The 21951-nt window shown below is 49.8% G+C and overlaps 1 protein-coding gene across 1 annotated transcript in view; it reads right to left on the reverse strand.

Annotated features, from left to right (window-relative positions):
- C3_1H5orf34 (chromosome 3_1 C5orf34 homolog) overlaps window positions 1-21951 on the reverse strand; it is a 377197-nt gene that overhangs the window by 158238 nt on the left and 197008 nt on the right. The window contains exons 6-7 of the mRNA XM_086962940.1: window positions 21572-21695; window positions 15877-15968 (exon numbers count right to left, since the gene is read on the reverse strand). Of these exons, the coding sequence (XP_086819066.1) occupies window positions 15877-15968; window positions 21572-21695 (216 nt within the window). The remainder of the gene's footprint in view (window positions 1-15876; window positions 15969-21571; window positions 21696-21951) is intronic.

Below are 21951 nucleotides of genomic sequence, written 5' to 3' on the forward strand. Positions count from 1 at the left end.
GCAGAAGACTCAAGTGATCCCCCGACACGCAGTGGTACTGCTGTGGCATGGCTGGAGGGGTCGCCTCGAAGGGGAGCGAGTAGCCCCTTTGGACGATTTGCAGCACTCACCTGTCCGATGTGACAGTGCGCCAGTGGAGGAGGTGATGGCGAACCCTGCCCCCCACTGGCGTCACATGGGCCTGAAAGCTCAGACTAGGAGGGTTTTGAGGCGGATGCTGCAGGGGTAGGTGTGGACTGAACTCGCCGTTGTCCCCGACCGCCGCCACGTTAGTCTGCGGGCCGTGGCTGGCAGGACGTGTGGGTGCGCCCCTTCCTGGGCCACGAAAGGAGCGAAAGGCAACAGTTTGCTGGCGCGGGCCGAGAGGCCAAAGGACTTGGCCTTAGCCCTGGAGTCCTTAAAGAGCTCAAGCGCACTGTCTGCCTTGTCGCCAAAGAGGCGACAGCCATCAAACGGCATGTCCATAAGGGTGTTTTGGACATCAGCCGAAAAGTTGGCGACGAATCGCCACAGTCATTGCCTTCGCTCTGCCCAGCGAGTCTATGGTATCCAGCCCACACCGAATGGAATACCGTGCCGCATCTCGACCCTCCACAAGGGCTTGGGTGAGTTTAGTCTGGACCCCCTCCAGACATTGTGGCAGCACGTCCGCGACCGTTTCCCACAGAGAGTGGGTGTAACGGCCCAAGAGGCACGCGGTGTTGACTGACCGCAACCCGAAACTAAGTGAGGAGAACATCTTTTTGCCATACTGTTTGTACCTCTTGGATTCCCGATCGGGGGGAGCCGTCGGGAATGCGGTCTGGGAGTTAGAGGCCTGGATGACCAGGCTCTCTGGGGTGGGGTGGGTGGACAGGAAGCAAGGGTCGCCAGGAGCTGGGCGGTGGCGCCTGGCCACGTTCCTATCTTCAGGCCGACCTGTCGCGAGCATGGATCAAGTGCCCAGAAGAACATCTGACAAGGCCACATTAAACAGCAGCAGAGGCTCAGCCGAGCTTGCCTGCGGTTTAAGGAGGTTAGTCCTCACGGCCGCGACAGGGAGCACAAAGCCCAAGGCCTTGGCAGCCCGCGTCAGCACCACACTATAGGCAGCCCCCTCCTCCGTAGCCACAGTAGGAGGGGAGACAAAACCAGTGTCTGGCGAAGTGTCCAGACCACTGGCCCCCCTAGCTCACCTGCCCAGTCCTGAGAAGACTGGCACTCATGTGCCAGAGGGTCCTCGGCCACCTCCCAATCCTCCTCGCCACCTATCTCCTGATACTCAGGGTTAAAGGATGGAACCGGGTCGTAGAAGTAAAAATCTCCTAGCGGCGTTAAATATGGCGATGAGCGGCACTGCTCCGGCCCCGTATCGAGGGTAGGACCGGGGACGACGTCGTCCTGGGACGGCGCCGGAGGCGACACCCTGGGGGCAGGCGTTGGTGGGGTCGTAGGGTCGACCGGCGACCAACAGGGCCCTGCGGTGTTGGACCGAAGTCGCCGACGGCACCTGGCCGAAGCACCAGACGGCGCCAGGTGCCAAAGCACCCGGCCTGCTTGGGGACCCAGTCGGGGCTGCTTGGCCCGAAGGCACCGCGGAACCTGACGGAGGAGTGAGCAACCTCATGGCCATGAGGAAGGTCTCGATCTCCTCCGGCGTCGCGTTCTGCCCAGGAACCGGCGGGTATGGAGCAGGCCGCGATGCCTGCGGCTACGGCGGAGCCGCATGGGCGGTGTCGCCTGAACCCCCGGCTGCGTAGCGCGGGCGTTGGGGGGAGGAGTCAGAAGAGCGATGTCGCCTCTTCGACTTCTTGTGCCTCTTACCTGAGGTCTTCGAGCCCGAAGACTGAGGACGACTCCCGGAACTGTGGTGACTCCGGCCCCGCGACCGGTCCCTCGACCTCCTTCCGGACCGGGACCTCGAGCGCCAGGGGGCTGACTGCCGGAGCTCGAGTCGCTTGCGGGACCGCTCCCGTCTAGCTTTGGACATCAGGGCCCGGTAGTCGGAGAGCAGGACTTGTCGTCGTGGTCGGGGCCCAGACAGTGAAGGCACCGGCGATGGGGGGCGGTAACCGACATCAGTCGGATACAATCGACGCAGGGTTTGAACCCGGGCATCCCTACCGGCCCCGTCGGAGTGGAGTGACTTCGAAAGATGATGAAAAAGGATCGAAAAAGTTAGTCAAAAATTGACTATGGGTACTACTTTTTCCGGTTCGGCGCTTGCTGGCGCGGAAAAAAGAAGAACCGAAGTCAGCGCGCTAGGGCGGTGTCTAAGTACTCCGGCGACGTCATCCCGGCGCCAACGACGCCAGACGCGGAGCCGCAGATGACGCCCACCGACGCACAACGGTACTGCTACGCAAAAGTTTCCGGATCCAATCTGACGCCTGGGGATATTCTAAGGTAAGGAATTAATACTAACCTGTTTCTTTCAGATACATGCATTTCCAGATCCACACAGACCCTAACTCCACCCTCAGAGGCAGCCTCGTCTACCGACCCCCCGGACTCTGTCCCCAGTTCAGCGACTCCATCACCGACTTGATCAGCACACACGCCCTGACCTCCGCCGACTACATCCTGCTCAGAGACCTGAACTTTCACCTTGAGATCAACGACAACAACTCCACAACCCTGATCGATAACCTCGCCAACCTCGGACTCAAGCAACTCATCACAACGCCCACCCACTCCACCGGCCACACGCTCGACCCAGTCTTCTCCTCAAGCCCGCATGTCTCTGTCAGCCACACCACCGAACTCCCCTGGACTGACCACCGCTGCATCCACTTCACCTTCCAGAAGCCTACCACACACCACCACACCCAACAGATCCCAAGCCGCTGCTGGAGCAAAATCACCGATGACCAACTACACGCAAACCTCGCTCTCAGCCCACCCACTTGAAACCTCCAACACCGACGACATTGCCCACAGCCTCGGACGTTGTATCGAGGACTGCGCCAACACCCTCGCCCCGCTGAAGAAACCCCCCCAAAGAGACACCAGCAAGAGGACCAGCTGGTTGACCCCAGAACTCCTAGCCTCCAAGCAAGCCTGTTGGAAACCAAAGAAATGGCACAGTGCACAAACTCCGGACAGCCAAGCAGCACACAAGGACGCCATCCGCAAGCACCACCAAGTAAAGTAGTGTGGCTCACTGGTTAGAGGCGGCAGACCCGAGAGCAGAGGACGGCCCGGGACCAGGGTTCGATTTCCGGCGCGGCAGGTTTCTGGACCAGGGTCAGCGGACTCGATAATTCCCTCGCCTCGGTGCCCACTCTGATCAGCCGATCACACTCGGCAACTCTGGGCATTAGCTTGCCTCATCTTCACTAACGGCCCCACCAGACCGCCGGGGATGCCTGGTCTCACCCTGGAGATACCCATTAAGGGACCATCTCTCAGGGAAGCCAGAAAGGGTTTCGCAGCGGTCGAAGCGCCTTGGGACCCTCCGGGTAAGTAGTGCGCTATATAAATGCCTATACATTTACATTTACATTTACACCTCATCAGGGCGGCCAAGAGGACCTCTTTCAAAGACCGCCTCGACAACAACGCACACAATAGCAAGGATCTCTTCAACATCGTGAAGGAACTCTCCAACCCCAGCGCCAACACCTACACCCCACCATCGCAAGCCCTGTGCAACTTCCTCACCACCTTCTTCTTCAATCGCAAGATATCAGACACAAACAGACAAAGCAGCTTAGCTAGGGACTAGAAGGAAGAAGCCAGTGAAACAAAGACTGATTCCATAATTTAATCAAATGAACTTATGAAATACAGTAAAAGGTGCATCGCTTTCATTGCCAGAATTTTATTTTTATAGTTCTATCTATTCACATTATCTGTACTGGATCAGGGCGTTGATCTTGATAGAGACTTAAAATATATCAATTGTGTGGGTTCATATGTGAGTCTTTCCATGGGGAAAGAGGTTCAGAACTAAAAAACACAATCAAACAGGACCAATTGTGGCCCAGAACGCACCCTCATATAATACATACGTGGTTTGTGGATTTGCGTTGAGCAGGTTTCCTGTCGAACTGTACACTGGCATTGGCACTGGGGACGCCCTCCACAGCTATTCTTACCTTGGGGAGCATTCCAGTGAAGGAGCTAGTCTTTCTTTCCATCACCGCACTACCGCCGTGAGGGTAATGACCCGCATCGCAGGAATCCGGTTCCAGCAGCCATGAGGGAAACGGCTTACTGGAACTACAGCTCGCAGCATCCCTTGCCTCGTCGCCTGGCACTGGCACGGTGCAGAGCGCCAGGAGGCCCCATATCTTCGCCCCCCCCCGCCTCCCGCAGCGCGGGGCACGCACGGGCCACGCCCGGGCCAAGGGCCTGCCCGTCCTTGCCAGGAAGAGGCTGGGCAGGACCACCCCTCTCATATTTAAGGACCCAGGTCTCTGTTCCCATTAGAGTCAGCTGAGAGGTACTGTGAATCTCTTTTCTCTTTTTACTGCCCTTGCATTTGCAGTTGATATCTCCTCCCACTCTGCCATTACCAGTTACAAGAAGGGCTCTCCCCTCCTGCCCACAAATTACAGGCCAATAAGCCTGATTGACGTAACTCAGAAGCTGTTTTCCAGGACTGTCCTGGAGCGCCTCCACTCCTGGGTGGATGAGCGCGAGATTCTGAGTGCGTATCAGGCTGGCTTCTATAAAAATATTTCTACCATCGACCAAATCTTCAGGCTCCAATTATTATATTGGAAAACGGTGACAATAGAAGGTGGGAGCCTCTATTTGATCTTCGTTAACTTAAATCAGCCTTCGATTTGGTACCTCGTGACAAACTTTAGGCAGTTCTAGAGCAATTGGGCATTCCGCCCTATTTGCTCTCTTTGATCAAGCGACTGCACACTGGAAATGTTGCCCAGGTGAGATAAAGGAAATATGGGGAATTTACCCCACGCTTCCCAGTGAACAGGTGTGTAAGGCAGGGGTGTGTTCTGGCCCCCACACTCTTCTGTCTCTTCATTAATGCTCTGGTGGACCAACTAAATAAGGTAGCCTACATCAATGCCCCAAAGCTCACTTGTGACAAGGTGCCAGCAATGATGTTTGCAGACGACACCTTGTTACTTTCTAAATCCCCCCTTGGGCATCCAAAGGACCCATGACACCTTCTCTTTATTTTGCAAGAACAGGGGCCTAGAGATTAATACATTAAAAACCAAGTACATTGTATTTAATCCTAGTAAAAAATCTCGCCCTAACCCCACCCTAAATGGTATCCAGCTAGAGAGGGTAGCTGTTTGTGACTACCTGGGTGTTACGCTGACGGAAACCTGAGGTGGGGCCCACAACAAGAAAAGGCAGGCTTGAGGCTAGCACAGATGGACGGGGGGGCTAGCAAAACTATACAGGAACTCAACATGTAGACAACCAGGTCCGTTGACCGAGATTTACAAAGTCCAAATCAGGAGCGCTATTATGTATGGGGCAGAACTTTGGGGACATCTCCCAGTAGGTGGACTGGTCAAATCTGAGAAAAAGTTTATGAGACACTTCTTGGGCCTACCGCCAAGCACTCCTCTTATTCCCCTAAGTATGGATCTTGGGATTAGACCCATAGATGAGTAGATCGGGCTGCGACCCTTGACTTTTTGGCGTAGACTATGGGCAATTCCCGAACTAACAGCCTACCAGTCAGAACTCAAGGTGATTTTGGGGCTCCCAGGGGAGGGAAAACTATCTTGGTTTGCATACCTAAAAGACCTGTGCCTCAGATTAGGCCGGCCGAACCTATGGACCCACTCTGAGGAAGTGTCCCAGACAATATTGCGGCTTGAACTAGTTAAAACTTACAGACTGTTTAACTGGCTGAAATTCAAGGGAGCACAAAACCAGGCAGTCTAACCTCTGACTTCCTTAATTTTAAAGATCAGTATTTATCTGAGGCCTTCCCTGATGCTGTTCATCCATCCTTGGCAAGGAAACTCTATGCCCAGTTTAGATGGGGTTGCCTGCCGGTCCATGCATTTACAAACAAATGGTCAAAAGCCTCCCCTGTTGGATGCCTGCAGAAATCTACGCTGCTGCTTGCACCGTGGTTCGAGGGCACCGCTGGTAAAGTTACACGACGCACCACCCTCATCCCGCACCGCAGCCTTGGCCTACCAACGCCATCGACTCCAGTTTGTCAGCCGACAACAGTGCTTCTGCAATGACGCCGCTGCTTGCACCGCGACCTGCCAGCACTGCGACTAGCACCGCATTCAGCTCGCACCGAACCCTGGTCTCACTGACTCCACCATCTGACGCTGCCACCAAGCTGCTGCTCGCACCACGACCCGAGGGCACCACACGCCGCACTGCTGCACTTCACACCCCAGCACCTGACGTCTGCCGACCCCAGCGCTCCTGACTTCAACAGAGTTCGATCTGCAACTTGTGCGACTTCGAGGTCCTGATGACTCCTGCACCAACCTCCGGAACAGACTACTGCGAATGCCGTGCTTTCGGAAGCTCAACAAGAGGTCACGGACGCCATGCATCTGTAAAGGTACTGTTTACCGGTCTTACCGACACCGTAACAGACCCGCAATGCCGCGGTCAGTCAGAACTGTTTGGATTTGTTTGTTCATGATGCTGTGATAGGATGGACAGAGCTATCGACATCAAGGAACTGTTTTTCAAGCATATTTTGATAACTGAAGATTTCTAAGTACTGTATTGTGGATTTTTATTATTCTTGTCTTCTGTACATAAAAATATTGGATATTTTTCAAAACTGGTGTGGTGTCCTTTTGTAGTGCTTACACTGTATTACTGTTGGTTATGAGCAAATGTTTTACACACTGCCTTTAAATAAGCCTGACTTCTCATGCCAAGCCACCAAGGGGATGGGCAAGGGTTATTTTAGGAGTTTAACTCCCTTATCCTGACTAGATAGAAGGGTCCCTATTTGGACAAAGGTGCAAATCCTTGCCAACTAGAGACCTTCATTTCTAACAGCTGGTAACGCATTCATCCACTCTCTCCTGGCACATTGAGATTGTGGCAGTTAAACTAACTTAAGCTACTTCAAGGTGCTTCTATGGGTACATCAAAATAGTCGCCTCCACACCACCTCCTCTAACTTGTCACTTTGTATCTGTGAAACAAAACTGGCTTAGGTGAACAGTACCCATGGACACACTTAGGTGGTAAGTTCTGTTCATTAGTGGAGCACACCATGTATTTGAGCTTATATAGCGCACAGCTACCCACAGTGGGTTTCCATCACCTAGGAGGGTATCCTGGCACAGAACAGGTGTGAGTCTAGTCTTGCCAAGGGCAGGCGGGGGCTATTCGAAAAGCCAGGTCTTCAGCTTCTTGTGCAGCTGAAGGAGTGAGGAGGAGACTGATGAGTAGTGGTAGGTTGTTCCACCCTTTAGGAGTAAGGTAGAAGGCCTAAACTCCGGTTCAAATTCTGCGTACATGTGGGATGTGTGCTATTCGGAGTCTGGGTGAGCAGAGGTGTTCGGAAGCTCTTTGAAAGGAAATGTGGCAGTTGAGGTAGGCAGGGCCAATGTTCAGAAGTGCTCTGAGGTAAGAGTGAGGGGTTTGAACTACGTGCACTTGTGTACTGGTAGCCAGTGGAACTCCTTGAGGGGCGGCGTGATGTAGTTGATGCGTGAGAGGTTGAGGGTAATTATGGCTGCTGCATTCTGAATTGCCGCAGTCTTCTGGTGAGCTGCTTGCTCTTTCCGTAGAGGGTGTTCTCATAGTCCAGAATCCTAGCGAAGCGGACGTGTGACTGGTTTGTGGGTGTCACTCTAGAGCAATTTGAAGATTTTTCTCAGAATCTAAAAAGTGTCGAAGATGGTTGCTGTGACAGAGTTGACTTGCGAGATCATGTGCGGTTTGTCGTTGATGATGATCCTCAGATTCTTTTGCATATGGGTCCTAGTTCAGCTGGCCACCAGTTGGAGTCCCACGGCAAGGTGTCCTTGCCAAAGACCACATCTTGTGTATATTGCGTTTGAGGCAGATGATCTTCATCCAGCTAGCGACTTCGGTCATGCAGGTGGTGAACTTGTTTCGTGAGTTGTAAGTTTTGTCAAAGATGGAGAGTATGAGTTGAGTGTCATCAACGTAGGGGACGACTTCACCATTGTGGGATCGAATGGAGCAAGCCATAGGGATCATATATGCATTGATTAAGGTGTGGGAGCAGAATATGAAGCCCAGATTGGTGATTTAAGAGACTATACCATAAAGTAAACACCTCACACAGTGGAGTACCATACTGTGTTTGTTAACTGCAAAAGTAAGCCATGCTGCTATAGCAATGTGATGTAGAACAAATATAAGAATATAATGAATCATGTACCAGGTACATTTTATATACCGCAACAGGCATCACTTTGCATGGGAAGTTGAAACAAACCCATCAATAGCTGTGCAATCTCTCCAAATGGCACACATTTTCAGTGGACACAAAAACTTTAGATCAGAACATTCATCTCCCTCTTCACCCATTAGAAGCCTTTGCTCTCTTCATCTTACCAACTACACTGCAGCCAACAAGTAATTACCCACCAGGAATAGCCATGAGCAAAAGCTTAGAGAATGAGCTCTCAATCCCAGGCAAAATAGGAGGTCACAACAGAGTTTTATATAAGCAACGATGTTTCCATGTCACCAAGCACAGGTAGATGTGCTTGTTTTCAGGGCCTTTTAGAGTAAAATGCTATCACTGAAAATACAAACCTAAACAGTGTGTTTTTTAAAGCTAGACAGTGTATGTCATCACCAGATTAATACTTTACCTAGAGACCACGCAATTATAATGAAGAACCTGGTTGGAAATGTATGCCATGCTTATCTTTACATTAATATAAAGGCTAACGCTTGTTGTGGGCATTTTTAAACGGTCACATTTTTATGCATTTTCACATGGAACAAAGGACATCACAGAATGCTCGCAGTGCATGGTCTTTCTCTGTCCCTTCTAAGCGGAGCGACGAACCCATCACATGATGCTTAGAGTACTATGTTGTGCAATTGACAGGTTTTGCCAGGTTGGATCTAAGGCAGGGTTGCCACAGGATCCCAAAATATTCAATCATTGACAATATAGGATTACCCACCATACTACAGTCCCACCCCATTCTACAAGCACTTGAAAACATCTGTCCACTTGTTAGATAGTGTTCTTTAAGTCATGTGGCAGTGTAATGGATACAAGGCTCATCTCAATAACCAACCACTCCTAAAACAGGACCTCATGACACTAACATTGTCAGCATGATTGTGTTTTGGAAGGTTTAAAACTTGCTCCAAAGAGGCACTTACAAATATAAAGACTGGTGAAACACCAAACATAACCTGTGCTCACCCTCCGGTAGCTTGGAGCAGAACAGGCAGGCTTATCATCAGAGGTAATGTGTAAAGAGCTTGAGCAACACACACACAGAAACACAATGACTACACCACAAAAGAGACTCCACACAATATTATATAAAAATATAGTATATTGTTCATAGCATCAAAGACCAAAAAGACCTGAATCAGAAATACTGTGCATATACTACTAAACCACATCAGGTCATGAAATGCAGCAGTTCGGTTATAGGCATAACAGATGAATTACCATATATCATCATAATCCCTGTTATTAAACTTTATTTGGTAATCAGGCACCAAATATAGGGTATAGCAGCACTTGCGTGCCTATCACCTTCAATATGGGAAGTACAGTGTCTCTAAATGTGACAAGTTAATCAATCAATCAGAACACTTGTAAAGCGCACTACTCACCCGTGGGGGTCTCAAGGTGCTGGGGGAGAGGGTGTATGCTGCTACTGCTTGAATAGCAGGTCTTGAGTAGTCTTCTGCAGTTAAGCAGGTCCTGGGTCTGCCATAGGAGGATAGAGAGGGTGTTCCAGGTCTTGGCGGCGAGGTGGGACGCCGGAGGTCGATCTTTGGATCCAGGAGACGGTGGCGAGGGAGAGATCGGCGGAGCGGAGCTGGCAGTTGGGGGTGTAGAAGGTGAGTTGTCTGTTGAGGTATGCTGGTCCGGTGTCGTGGAGTGCCTTGTGAGCGTGGGTGAGGAGCTTGAAGGTGATCCTCTTGTTAACGGGGAGGCAGTGCAGGTCTCTCAGGTGGGGTGGGATGTGAATGTGGCGAGGGATGTCGAGGATCAGGCATGCAGAGGCGTTCTGAATGCGTTGTAGTTGTTGCAGGAGTTTGTCCATGGCTCCTGCGTAGAGGGCATTTCCGTTGTCCAACCTGCTGCTGACGAGGGCCTGGGTGACCGTTCTTCTGGTTTCGGTGGGGATCCACCTGTAGATCTTGCGGAGAATGCAGAGGGTATTGAAGCAGGAGGACGAGACGGCGATGACCTGCTTTGTCATGAAGAGGGTAGAGTCGAGGATGAACCCCAGGTTGCGTGCGTGGTCAGTGGGTGTTGATGCTGTTCCCTGTGCGGTCGGCCACCAGGAGTCGTCCCAGGCCAAGAGGGTGAAGCCAAGGAGGAGGACTTCTGTCTTGTCCGAGTTTAGCTTCAGGTGGCTGTTCTTCATCCACTCGGTGACGGCTTTCATTCCTTCGTGGAAGTTGGTTTTGACGGTGAGGGGGTACTTGGTGAGGGGTAGGATCAGCTGGGGGTCGTCGGCGTAGGAGATGATGTTGAGTCATGTAGACGGGCGAAGTGGGAGAGCGGTGCCATGTAATTGTTGAACAATGTCGGGCTGAGGGATGAGTCCTGGGGTACGCCGCAAATTGTTTTGGTGGCTGTGGAGCGGAAAGGGGGGAGGCGGACGCTCTGGGTTCTGCCGGAGAGGAAGGAGGTGGTCCAGTCCAGAGCCTTGTCTCGGATCTCTGCATCGTGGAGGCGTGTGCGTAGGGTGCGGTGGCAGACAGTGTCGAAGGAAGCCGACAGGTCCAGGAGGATGAGGGCCGCGGTATCGCCATTGTCCAGCAGGGCCCTGATGTCGTCGGTGGCGGCGATGAGAGCAGTTTCAGTGCTGTGGTTGTTGCGGAACCCGGACTGGGATGGGTCCAGGATGCGGTTCTCCTGGAGGTAGCGGGTCAGTTGTCTGTTGACTGTCTTCTCGATGACCTTCGCCGGGAACGGGAGCAGGGAGATGGGCCGGAAGTTCTTGAGGTCCTTAGGGTCAGCCTTGGTTTTTTTGAGTAAGGCGTTGATCTTTGCGTGTTTCCAGCTCTCTGGGAAGGTCGCTGACTTGAAGGAGATGTTGATGGCTTTCCGGAGATGGGGTGCGATGGTTGTGCTAGCTTTGTTGTAGATGTGGTGTGGGCATGGGTCTGACGGAGATCCAGAGTGGATGGTGTTCATGATTTTGATGGTGTCGTCGTCGCTTATGTTGGTCCAGGAGAACAAGGGATCGGTGCGGATAGTGGCCGTGGGGACGGGGGCCTCAGTGGCTGTCGGCGTAGTTGTGACATTGAAGCTGTCGTGGATGGCTGCGATCCTGCGATGGAAAAAGGTGGCAAGTGAGTCGCACAGGTCTTGCGAAGGTGGGATGTCGTCGGTGTTGCAACTGGGGTTGGAGAGTTTCTTTACGATGTTGAAGAACTCTTTGCTGTTGTGTGCGTTGTCGTCTAGGCGGTCTTTGACGGAGGCCCTTTTGGCGGATCTGATGAGGTAATGGTGTTGGCGCATGGCGCGTGGCGTTCTTGTGGGCTGGGTAGTTGTCCAGTGTTGGTTCATGGTGTCATTTCTTCTCTAGTTTATATCAAGTTTGCTTGGAGGCCTGGAGGTCCTTGGTAAACCAGCTTGCTTTCTTGCTGGTGTGTCTGTTGGAGGGTTTCTTGATCGGGGCGAGGGTACTGGCGCAGTCGTCGACCCATTGTCTGAGGTTGCAGGCAGCGGTGTCGCGGTCGGACGGTGGGTTTCGGGCGAGGGTGGTAGTTAGCTGGTCTTCGGTGACTTTGCTCCAGCAGCGGCGAGGGATCTGTTGGGTGCGGTGGTGCATGGTGCGTTTCCGGAAGGTGAAGTGGATGCCGCGATGGTCGGTCCAATGGAGTTCGGTGGAGTGGCTGAAGGAGACGTGGGAGCTAGCGGAGAAGACAGGGTCAAGCATGTGGCCGGCAGAGTGGGTGGTTGTTGTGACGAGTTGTCGGAGTCCGAGGTTGTCGATCAGGGTGATGAAGTTGGTGTCGTTGTTCTCGAGGTGGAAATTAAGGTCCCCGAGGAGGATGTAGTCTGTGGAGGCGAGGGCGTGTGTACTGACGAAGTCGGCAATGGAGTCACTGAACTGTGGCCAGGGTTCGGGGGGCTGTAGACGAGGGTTCTTCTGAGGGTGGTGTTGGGGTCGGTGTGGATCTGGAAGGGCAGGGTTTCAGCGGTGCAGAGGGTGTTGTCGGTGTTGGTCAAGACTCTGAGCGTGTTCCTGTGGACGATGGCGATTCCTTCACCTGTTCCGTTGGTGCGGTCCCTGCGGGTGATCTTGTAGCCGTCCGGGATGGCTATGGCGATGTCAGGTGCTGAGGAGGCGTTCATCCAGGTCTCCGCCAAGAAGGCGACATCTGGGGAGGTTGAGTCGAGTAGGTCCCAGACTTAAATGGCGTGTTTGCAGGCAGAGTGGTGTTGGGAAAAATGCATCTGAGGTGTTTGCGTTCTTTCACGGTGGATGGCTTGGTGGAACGGATGCTGGTGAAGCTACAGTTCCGGAAGGAGAAGCTGCGCTTCTGGGCAGCCAGGAAACAGGTGTGCGATCGTCCGGTGTTGAGTGCGTGGAGGGTGCTGGCATCGTAGCGGTGTCAGATGCCGTGGCGTTCGCGGGGGCAAGGGGTTCTGTCGCTGGGCGCGTTCCAGCACGGACAGGCTTGCCATAAGAAGCGGAGATGGGAGGGAGGAGCAGCTGGGAGGAGGGAGTGGGCGAATGGGCGAGCGTGGGGGCGGGGACGCAGGGGCGGGAAAAGCGGAGGCAGGAACTGCGAAGGAACAGAAGGCAGAAAAGGGCACAGAAATGCAAAAGGGGAAAGGAGAAAAGACAAAAAACGATTAAACAGAAGCAATACAAAAGGACACAGGGCACAGAAGTGCAAAAGGGGAAAAGTAGGAATGAAAAAACAAGACAATAAAAAGATTAAAAAGAAGAAATACAAAAGGGCACAGTGCACAAATGTAAAAAAGGAGGAATGGAAAAAAAAACTAGGCAAAAAACGAATAAACAGAAGCAATTCAAAAGGGCACAGAAATGCAAAAGGGGAAAGGGGAAATGAAAAAATTAAACAAAAAACGATTAAACAGAAGCAATACAATTACAAGCAAATCTATGGCCTACCACTGGCCACCAGGGATGAGGCGCAGGTGGTAGCCTGCGGGTGGAGGAGGGCTTCGAACTCGCGGCAGTGGCAGCAGTTGCGAGCTAAGATACACGGGCAGAGCATGTGGTGCTGTTGCGGTGTTGGGAGCGACCTGCCTGGAACAGGGTCACGGGTCGCTCCCCACAAGTTACTGATAGGGGGACCTCTAACGAGGACTCATCCCGAAATGCCACAAAGGACAAGTTCCCAAGGTAGGTCCGAAAAGGGGGTGAGGAGGGGCACACATTGTGGAATCCAGTGGGGAGACCTTGCTGGGTCCCCTGCATGAAAATGAGCAAAGCAGCTGCCCGGAAACGCGTGGTGTAACTGTTGACCAAAGCAACCTTTTACAGCAACAAAGCCGCCCTGAGGTTGCAGCATGTCTGAGGACTTTAAGACCGATGTAGATAATGCAAACAAGGAGCATCCTGTGAACACAAAGGACAGCTTCGGGAATTCAGGCTGCCCCGCACGCCCTCTCCGTACCTTGGTGCAGCGCTTGGGTACAACCTGTGTAAAATGATAATGCTGGGGGGTGCCTCCAGCATGGCTCTGCTCTCCACAGCCTGGCTGACATGAGAGCCCGGTTCTCCGCGTCTCTCGCTGCTGGGCTGCCTTGCCAAGGGGGGGGGGGGGGGGGAGGGGGGGACGGGAGGGGACCTCAACGACTGGTTAGCAAGGTTTGCAGAGACGGAGATGGTACCACAGGACATCACCTCTCCCCAGTGTCATACGCCGCAGTCCCCCTCACTGGGGGGTTCACGGGAGACCAACACATACCACTTTCTGTCAGCGAGCTGGAACTCGGGCAGTGCTGTATTCTGCCAAAATTAGGTTGTAGCCCACAATTGGTAAGTGTTGTGGCTTCCTCTTTCACCCTGGAGTCAACCACATGCCGTTTGCCAAGGAGAATGGCTCAACACGTGTGGACTTCCCACTCATAGTTGCATAACTCAGGGTTCCACGGCATGGCAGTGATGAAGCAGAGTTTCGTCTGGGCCTGAGATTCTTATAGAACAAGGGAAAGGGGGCAAAATCCAGCCCCTGGAGAGCAGTTCCTCCTTCCGCTCAACAATCAGTAGGCCAAAACAGCAAAGCAGTCCACATGAATGGCAGTTTCGCCTGGCAGCACAGCTGTTCACAGGCAATATGCAGTATGTGGAGTCTTCAGTGTCAGGTTAAAAGTCCATGCAGTGTATAATATCATGGGGTCAGAGCCCCTGTACTTATATTCAACAATGTCTTTGATGAAGGGGGAGGGGAACTTCGGAAAGAACCTGTAGAAGTGTGCAACACTCCCTTTCAACCCAGCCCTGGTTCTAGACATCAGTGTGGGGCAAATCAGCCCTTTGTGTGAGGAGAGGACACCACCTACGCAACTGTAAAGCCCAGCCCAGGAAGACCCTCAGTAAGCAGATGAATGCAGATGTGACCCTGTCACACCCAACCCTTCCTGTGTGATGGCGCTGGAAGTATACACAAAGTGCACAGAGAAATACCCAATTTCTAAAAGTGGCATTTCTAAAATAGAAATGTAAAATCCAACTACACCAGTAAGCAGGATGTTTCACCACTATTCTAAACATACCAAACATGGCAACGGTACTCCTTTCTGATCAGGAATTACCACCTAAAAATATACATGTGAATTCCCAATGCTACCCTAAGAGAAGTAGGCCTCTTAGCAGTCAGAAGAAAATTGGCTGTTTGTCACTACCAGAACATACCATACTTAAAGGCATATGTCCTACCTTTTATGTATTCATTACCCTGCCCATAGGGCTAACTAGGTCCTACCTTAAAATTTAAAGCTTGGCATGTCGCTTTAAATGCCACATCAAAGTGGCAGCAAACTGCGTAGGCAGGCCCTGCAGTAGCAGGCCGCAGACAGGTTTGAAAGGCTACGTCAGTGGGAGGCACAGTGGGAGGCACAAGTAGTGCTGCAGGCCCACTAGCAACATTTACTTTACAGGTCCTGGGTATATGGAGTACCACATTACAAGGGACTCAAATGTAAATTAAATATGCTAAACACGTGTAAACCAATCATACCATATATAGGGAGGAAGAACATACACTTTAGTACTGATTAGCAGTGGTAAAATGCCCAGACTGCTAAAGCTAACAAAAAGGTCAGAAAAATAGGCGGAGGACGGCAAAATGTTTGGGGATAACCCTGCAAAATGGGCCGGTCCAACACAAGGGTATGCCAAAAGGAAAACATCTGATTTACCATGGTCAAGGAAACAGCCACGGGTACGTCAATGCATTCTGACCTTTGAACAGGAAAGGTAAGGCATGGCAGCCTGTGGCTGAGACTGAAAACGGCAAACGCTTTTCCTCGGCACAGTGCGTTAGACAGCTCTGTCTAACTAAATCCAGAATCTCACTGGGATCTACAGATGCTGCCCAATGGCTCATTTGTCAATTATTAAAACAAGACCCAGTGTTTTAACCTGAGCTTCCCCATCGTATATCAAATCACCTTCTCCGCCTTGGCCCGGGTTTCCTAATGCACCAAAATTAGGACGACGTACGAACTCCAAAAACATCTGAAGTGCTTCTCAACTGAAACAAATGACGTTTTCATCAATCACATTTTAAGTAGATCCTAACCTCATGGCTTTCGTAATCATGGCGCGCACAGAATACCGGCTCTCTGGTGTATCTGGGGGAAGGTTACTCACTGCATACATCATTTCTTCCCTCTGAAAAACAGAGAAGGAAAACAATTGTGAAAGAGGACTGCTACAGCAAGTACAAAATCTCGAATGGACACAAATATAAAGCTGGTTAGATTAGAAAGACAATAGACTAGTGGACAAGTAATGAAATGCAATTGCTGTTGTAAAACTGTCAGACTTTAGGTTCCTTTATATAACCAACTTTTGGAAAGGGCGCCACAAGGTTAGCTGAATCTAAAAATCCACATACTCCCTGTTGTGAAGTCTTTTATTGGAAAATTTAGAAATAACGTCCCAAGATGCTATCAAACATATGTTTACATAGGCAGTTGTCGGTAAGGCGCCCTTTTATCTAGCTGCACGTCACTGATGATGTTTTGTGTGAAAGTTGGACAGGAAGCTACAAGGTCTTTTAGCACACAGAGTTCCAAGGGGAGTAGGTTGGGGCCACCATGTACTCCTGCAGTTCACAGTACTGCTATACTCATTAGATAACAAATCTATGGATGTTAAAAGCTTCAGCATCGTACCTTCTTCGCATATTCTCAGTTAGTGTAATACAAGTTACAGAACTATAAAATCGAATATGTGGCCCCCTCCTTTGTCCGAGGCAACTCCTTCATGCCTCATCCTACATTTCTGTCAAAATCTACAGACAAATGTGTCTCAGAACTGAAGCTGGAAGGCATACCAGGGTGGGTGAAGGTGGTATCGGTGCGCCTACAGATTGAGTTCCACAGCATGGGTGCTTATTGACTATTCATGCAATCATTCAGCACCTGTGTTAACAAAATGTGAAAACTTTTAAGAATGCAGTGGAATTGAATGGCCATCATGTGGGGTTGGCATGGAAATGACTATGCCATGTTTAACTACGCTGCTGCCTACAAGGGCCAAGACAGGATGTACGCGGAGGTGGTTGCTGGAGTCCATCTAGGCATCCCCCCTCTTGTCCTTCCAGTGTCCATGCAGCATGGAAGGTGGAAGAAAATATAAAGAGTATTTATTCCACAAATGGTTCTTATGATAGGTCCTGGGAGCCCCCCAACTAATTCTTCCTCCCAAGCAGAAGGAGAGAAGAGACCATAGGTTTGCAGTAGAGAGATATGGTAAGCAGAAAGGAAATAAATAAAAAGAGCAGGGGGCAGACTAGGTCAATGGAGTCGTGCCTCTCTCTCAGCATGCCCTGTTTCAAGGTTGTGACTGCAAACCCATGAAGCTCCTGCTTGCGCTTTCATTCTAGTCTCAACCAAAGTCTTCTGGGCACTTTTAGACTTCCCTGATTTCCGGTTTATAGTACGCATAATGTCGGCTGACATGCACTAAACAACCAAGATCACAACTGAAGTACTAAATGCCATATACCAGCATGTAGTGCCTTAAAAGTTCAAATGAATATTCAGCATAGTGTAAAAATCTAACTCCTGATTTCTAAGCAGTTAGTGTGGATACAGTCCAATTGGTATTAAAGTGTTGACCATAGGATCAGTTTCCTACATCCCGTGGAAAGAGCGGTAAGACGTAAAATGCAATGTGTAATAATATACTAAAATTAAAAAAAAGTATAACACATTAGAATACAAGAGTAGAATAGTTAGGGGCAAATGACCACAAAAAAAAAGTTTGACAAATACATTCACCTTTTACAGTACAACATAACTGTAGGAAAAAATCCTTTTTATGCATGATCACCCCTGATTTTCGTCTTCTTTGCAGACCTTATTTTTGCTGGACTTGGAACTCTCTGCCCTGTTACCACTGCTAAACAGAAGTGAAGTGCCAATGCTTCTCCTTTTAAAATGGTTACATTGTCTCTCGTTGAAAATTCACTCAAGGCCTGGAAGCTAAATGGCGCCTGTTTACTGTAGCACCTATTGTACCATCTACAGTGTGGACATGAAAAACATGCGTAGCATGACAGCAGCAGCTTGAAACCTGCTGTACAGACCAGTCATAGTCAGAGTTTGGAAAGGTAGGACAACCTGATTTTAAATATTAAATGAATCACCCCCTGAGCTCACCTTGCAGCTCAAAAGGAAGGGTGCATATTATTTAAGAGCGGGTCATGTGTGACATTAGAAATGGCATGTTCGCCCAGCGACTTGGCCCAAAAGTACATTTGTTACTGGTCAGGCTGTAACTGACACAAACGACAAGTCAAAGTATAGATCAAACACTTTAATCTATGTTTTACCTGTGCCAGCTACAGACTCCATTCAAAACGTATTTTTATATTTAATAAATATGCAGTATAGTGGTAAAGTTGAATATTTAATAAAAATATTGAAAATATGACTTTCAAAAAGTTACCTTTACCTTGCCTGAAGCTGCTGGATGAAAATTTGCATTGGCTCTCCAGCCACTGCTCAGCCATTACTAAGCCTGAATGAGGTGTAAATTAGGTGAGAAAGCTGCTCCCAGAACAAGAACAATGACCTGGGAATTGTTTCTTACCCTGGCAGGAAAACCAGCTGGGATGGGCCCATGAACTTAATTTCAAAGGGGCCTGCCCGTTCACCAGTAAATGTTAGGTGACATCTTTGCTCCGACAGTCAGGCTGACATCAAACTGTGTGAGAGATTAACTACCCCAGACCTTGTTTTGAGTGATCACAGAGGCGAGGTGGGAACACAGGTTCTGTACAGGTGAGAAGATGTACCCCCATCTTGGATTTTAGGAATGAGGCACACTGTCTAATTGTTGGCAGCAGGGCAAACAGGATCTTCTACAGGCTGGTGATAGGCATAAATGGGTCACCCTGCCTAGAACACTTTCGGGACTGGCGGAAGATAAGAAGAGGACTGGACCTGCTGCTGTGACCTAGAAGGAGCCCTTGCTCCCTTATGTACCAAGGACAGAAGCAGACTCCAGTAGCTGACTTCTTCTGTCGCTAAAGGGAAACAACAAGCTGCAAGAGGCCTTTCTGTTTAAGTGCTCTGCTGATCAGTGCCACCGGAAGTGTACTGTACTTTGCTGTTGGCCTCTACCTGACATACAGAATCTCCAAGTGCCTTCCCCTGGAGTCCTGAAGACATTAAAGTGCACTATAGTGGTTATTAGGGCACCAGAAGAAAGTTTGAAAACTTTTGAAAACCTTTCTTTCACAGCTCCTGGGCATTAGCAGGACTTGCTGGAAAATATATCTAAACGGTAGTGCGAAAGCGTCTGATTGAATTGCAGATTCATCCCACTCACATTTTACATCGTGGGTCCCTCAAGGTCTCCCCTAGATGTTCTGCGGGGGGGGGGGGGGTCAAATCACTATAAGCAGCATCCCAATAAAAGATGTTTTATAATCCCTGGTGAGAAAAAACACCCATTTTAGTGTAGGAAATTCACTGGCTTGGTAGTTTAGTCTGCCCTGTTCCCATGATGCACTGGGCCAGGGACAGACTGATTTGCTTATAGCCAGGTTCTGAGCTGGGATGGTGCAGTGAGATAAATAACGGTGATGGATCGAGCCCTCATCTTTGGACTGGGTAAGAGTGGTCTGCTTAATTCAGACACTCTGTTCATCACCACCCCCTTTTCTGAATCGTTGACCGTGTTTAAGGCGGCACTTAGGTTCAGGAGGATTATGGCTGCTGAGCCCCCATGTCCATGATCATCCGTGCCTCCTGCGTCACTGCCAATAAAGCGGTTTCGGTCCCATGTTTGGGCCGAAAGCCCGTTTGTGAGTCGTCAAGCAGATGGCTGGCTTCAATGTACTCCATTAGTGTGGAGTTAACATGTTTTTCAAGTACTTTGCTAACCCAAGGGAGGAGTGAGATTGGCCGATAGTTTTTAGTATCAACTTGGTCCAAGTTGTTTTTTTTTTAAAAGGGCCTTGACCATCACCCGTTTCCAGAGAGATGGAACCAAGCCTGCAGTTATGGAGGCATTGAGTAGATTCAATAGAGTTGGGAGGATATTATCATTTACCATCTCTAAGGTCCATGGCGGGACCGGGTCATTGGGGGAGCCTGATTTTACCTGAGAAACAAGGAGTTTGAGTGTAGCCAAAGTGATCGGGGGGAAGGACTGCAAAGAGTGGGAGGGATGAATCTCAGGAGTGGGAAAAATCTCTGTCTGGGGCGAAGTAAGGTTGGTTGGGAAAGAAGAGTATATCCGTTGGATTTTATCCAAGAAATAGTCAGCTAGGTCATTACAGCGAGTTTGTGCATTCTGAGGGTTAGGCGGCGGTTCGCTACATTTTAAGAGAGTTTTAGCAATCCTGTAAATTTCTTTAGGTTTGGAGGCAGCTAGATTGATTTCCTCGGCAAAAGAAAATTGATTGAGCAGCTTTGATCTCTATTTTGTAGGCCCTAATCGAGTCTCTATAAATGGCTTTACTGGCAGGAGAGACATCCAGTCTCCACTTCCTTTTGAGATATCTGCACCTCCTTTTAAGTTCACGCAATTCGGGAGAGAACCAGGGGGCGATTTTAGAAGTCCGACCCATTAAAGTCCTCGTTTGCTAAAGTGGGGTCAGAGTTAATGGGAGGCCTGGTTTTATCAAGCGCGGACTGCCATTCATGTATGGGGAGTTTGGACCAGTTTCTCCGGAGAGGTAAGATCGTTTGGTGCAGGGGTCGAGGGTTAGGGATGGTCCAGGTAAAGGAGATAAAATGGTGGTCAGACCACAGGATGGGCGTAGGCGTACGTACTTCTAGGCACGAGCAGTTGCTAAATATCGGGTCTAGAAGGTGGCCCTTTATATGGGTGGGGCTGTCCACTCTCTGGATGAGTTGCAGCGCCGCTAGGCTATCGATGAAGTGGGGGGCAGATGGGCTGGAGACATCATCCAGATGGATACTGAGATCACCCAACAGGGTAAAATTAGAGGGCATAGTCGCTAGACCAGCTACTAATGAGGGGATGTTATCTATGAAAGTTGTTGCTGTTCCCGGTGGGCGGTATACAAGGATCCCGGAAATGTATTGGTAGGGGAGAGGTCTAATACGAATGATAAGCTTTCACAGCACTGGAAGGGGGGATGGGAAGTCCGACACTGAAAGGTATCTTTAAAGGTAATGGCTAGCCCCCCTCACTTTCCTGTCTTGCGATTTTCATGGGTCACTTGGTACCCCTGTGGTATGGCCTGAACCAGGTCTGGTTCAGGCCATACCTAATACCTAGTAGTCCTGCTAAGAGCTCATCAACATTAAGGTAGGATCATTTTGCACAAGTCAAGATGATAATAACAGACACTTGGTTCAACCGCGCCACTAGAGGAATTTGTAATCTTATTGCATTACTAAGGGCACTCTTTGCTCTGCTTGATAGCTTCACAAGAAGGCGGACAGCACAGAGGCCTCCGTCACTTCTGTAAAAAGTAGTTTGCAGGCCATGTTAGCTAGGGTGGCACTGGCAGCAATGGTGATATCCCTGCAGGCGAAGGATCAAAGCTCTTAAAAGCTCAGCAGCCAACAAATCGAAGGAGTCATATGCTAGTGTTCTAGTCGCACATTTTTACCTGATACACTTACTCATGACCTCATTCATTCCAAGCATAGATGTATCAAATGTCTAATTTTGAATGATACAGAGCACCCTAGAAACTGAGCTGCTAAATATTTTCCAACCTATCTGTTGATGAAGTATCAATTCCAATAAAATATAAGCATTTCGAGAAATCATAGCCCTACCTTTCCAGATGCTTCATGTAGTGAACAGTGTGTGAAATATTTTCCAAACATAGCTCCCTGAGAGATAAACACTGTCCCATCCCCTGGATCAATTTCCACAGAGCGGAGAAACCCAAGTATGAATCTAGAAATAAGGTTGAAAAAAATTCAAATTAAAGTTCAACATTAACAAAATGTCACAACACAAGATCACTGCTACAAAAGAATGATAGACATAGATGTGTGCTGGACTACTGTGTGCAGTACCCCAAATAAGCATTGCAGCTGATGTCCATGTACATCATAATCAGAATCAGAGGAGAAGGTATCACATGTCCTGTATTTTCAGGGTCTAACGATCTCGTGTTATGGAGACCCTCATTCCTATTTAACTCAGGGTG

This window comes from Lissotriton vulgaris, chromosome 3_1 (genome assembly GCF_964263255.1).
Source record: "Lissotriton vulgaris chromosome 3_1, aLisVul1.2, whole genome shotgun sequence".
In the NCBI taxonomy this organism is placed as follows: domain Eukaryota; kingdom Metazoa; phylum Chordata; class Amphibia; order Caudata; family Salamandridae; genus Lissotriton; species Lissotriton vulgaris.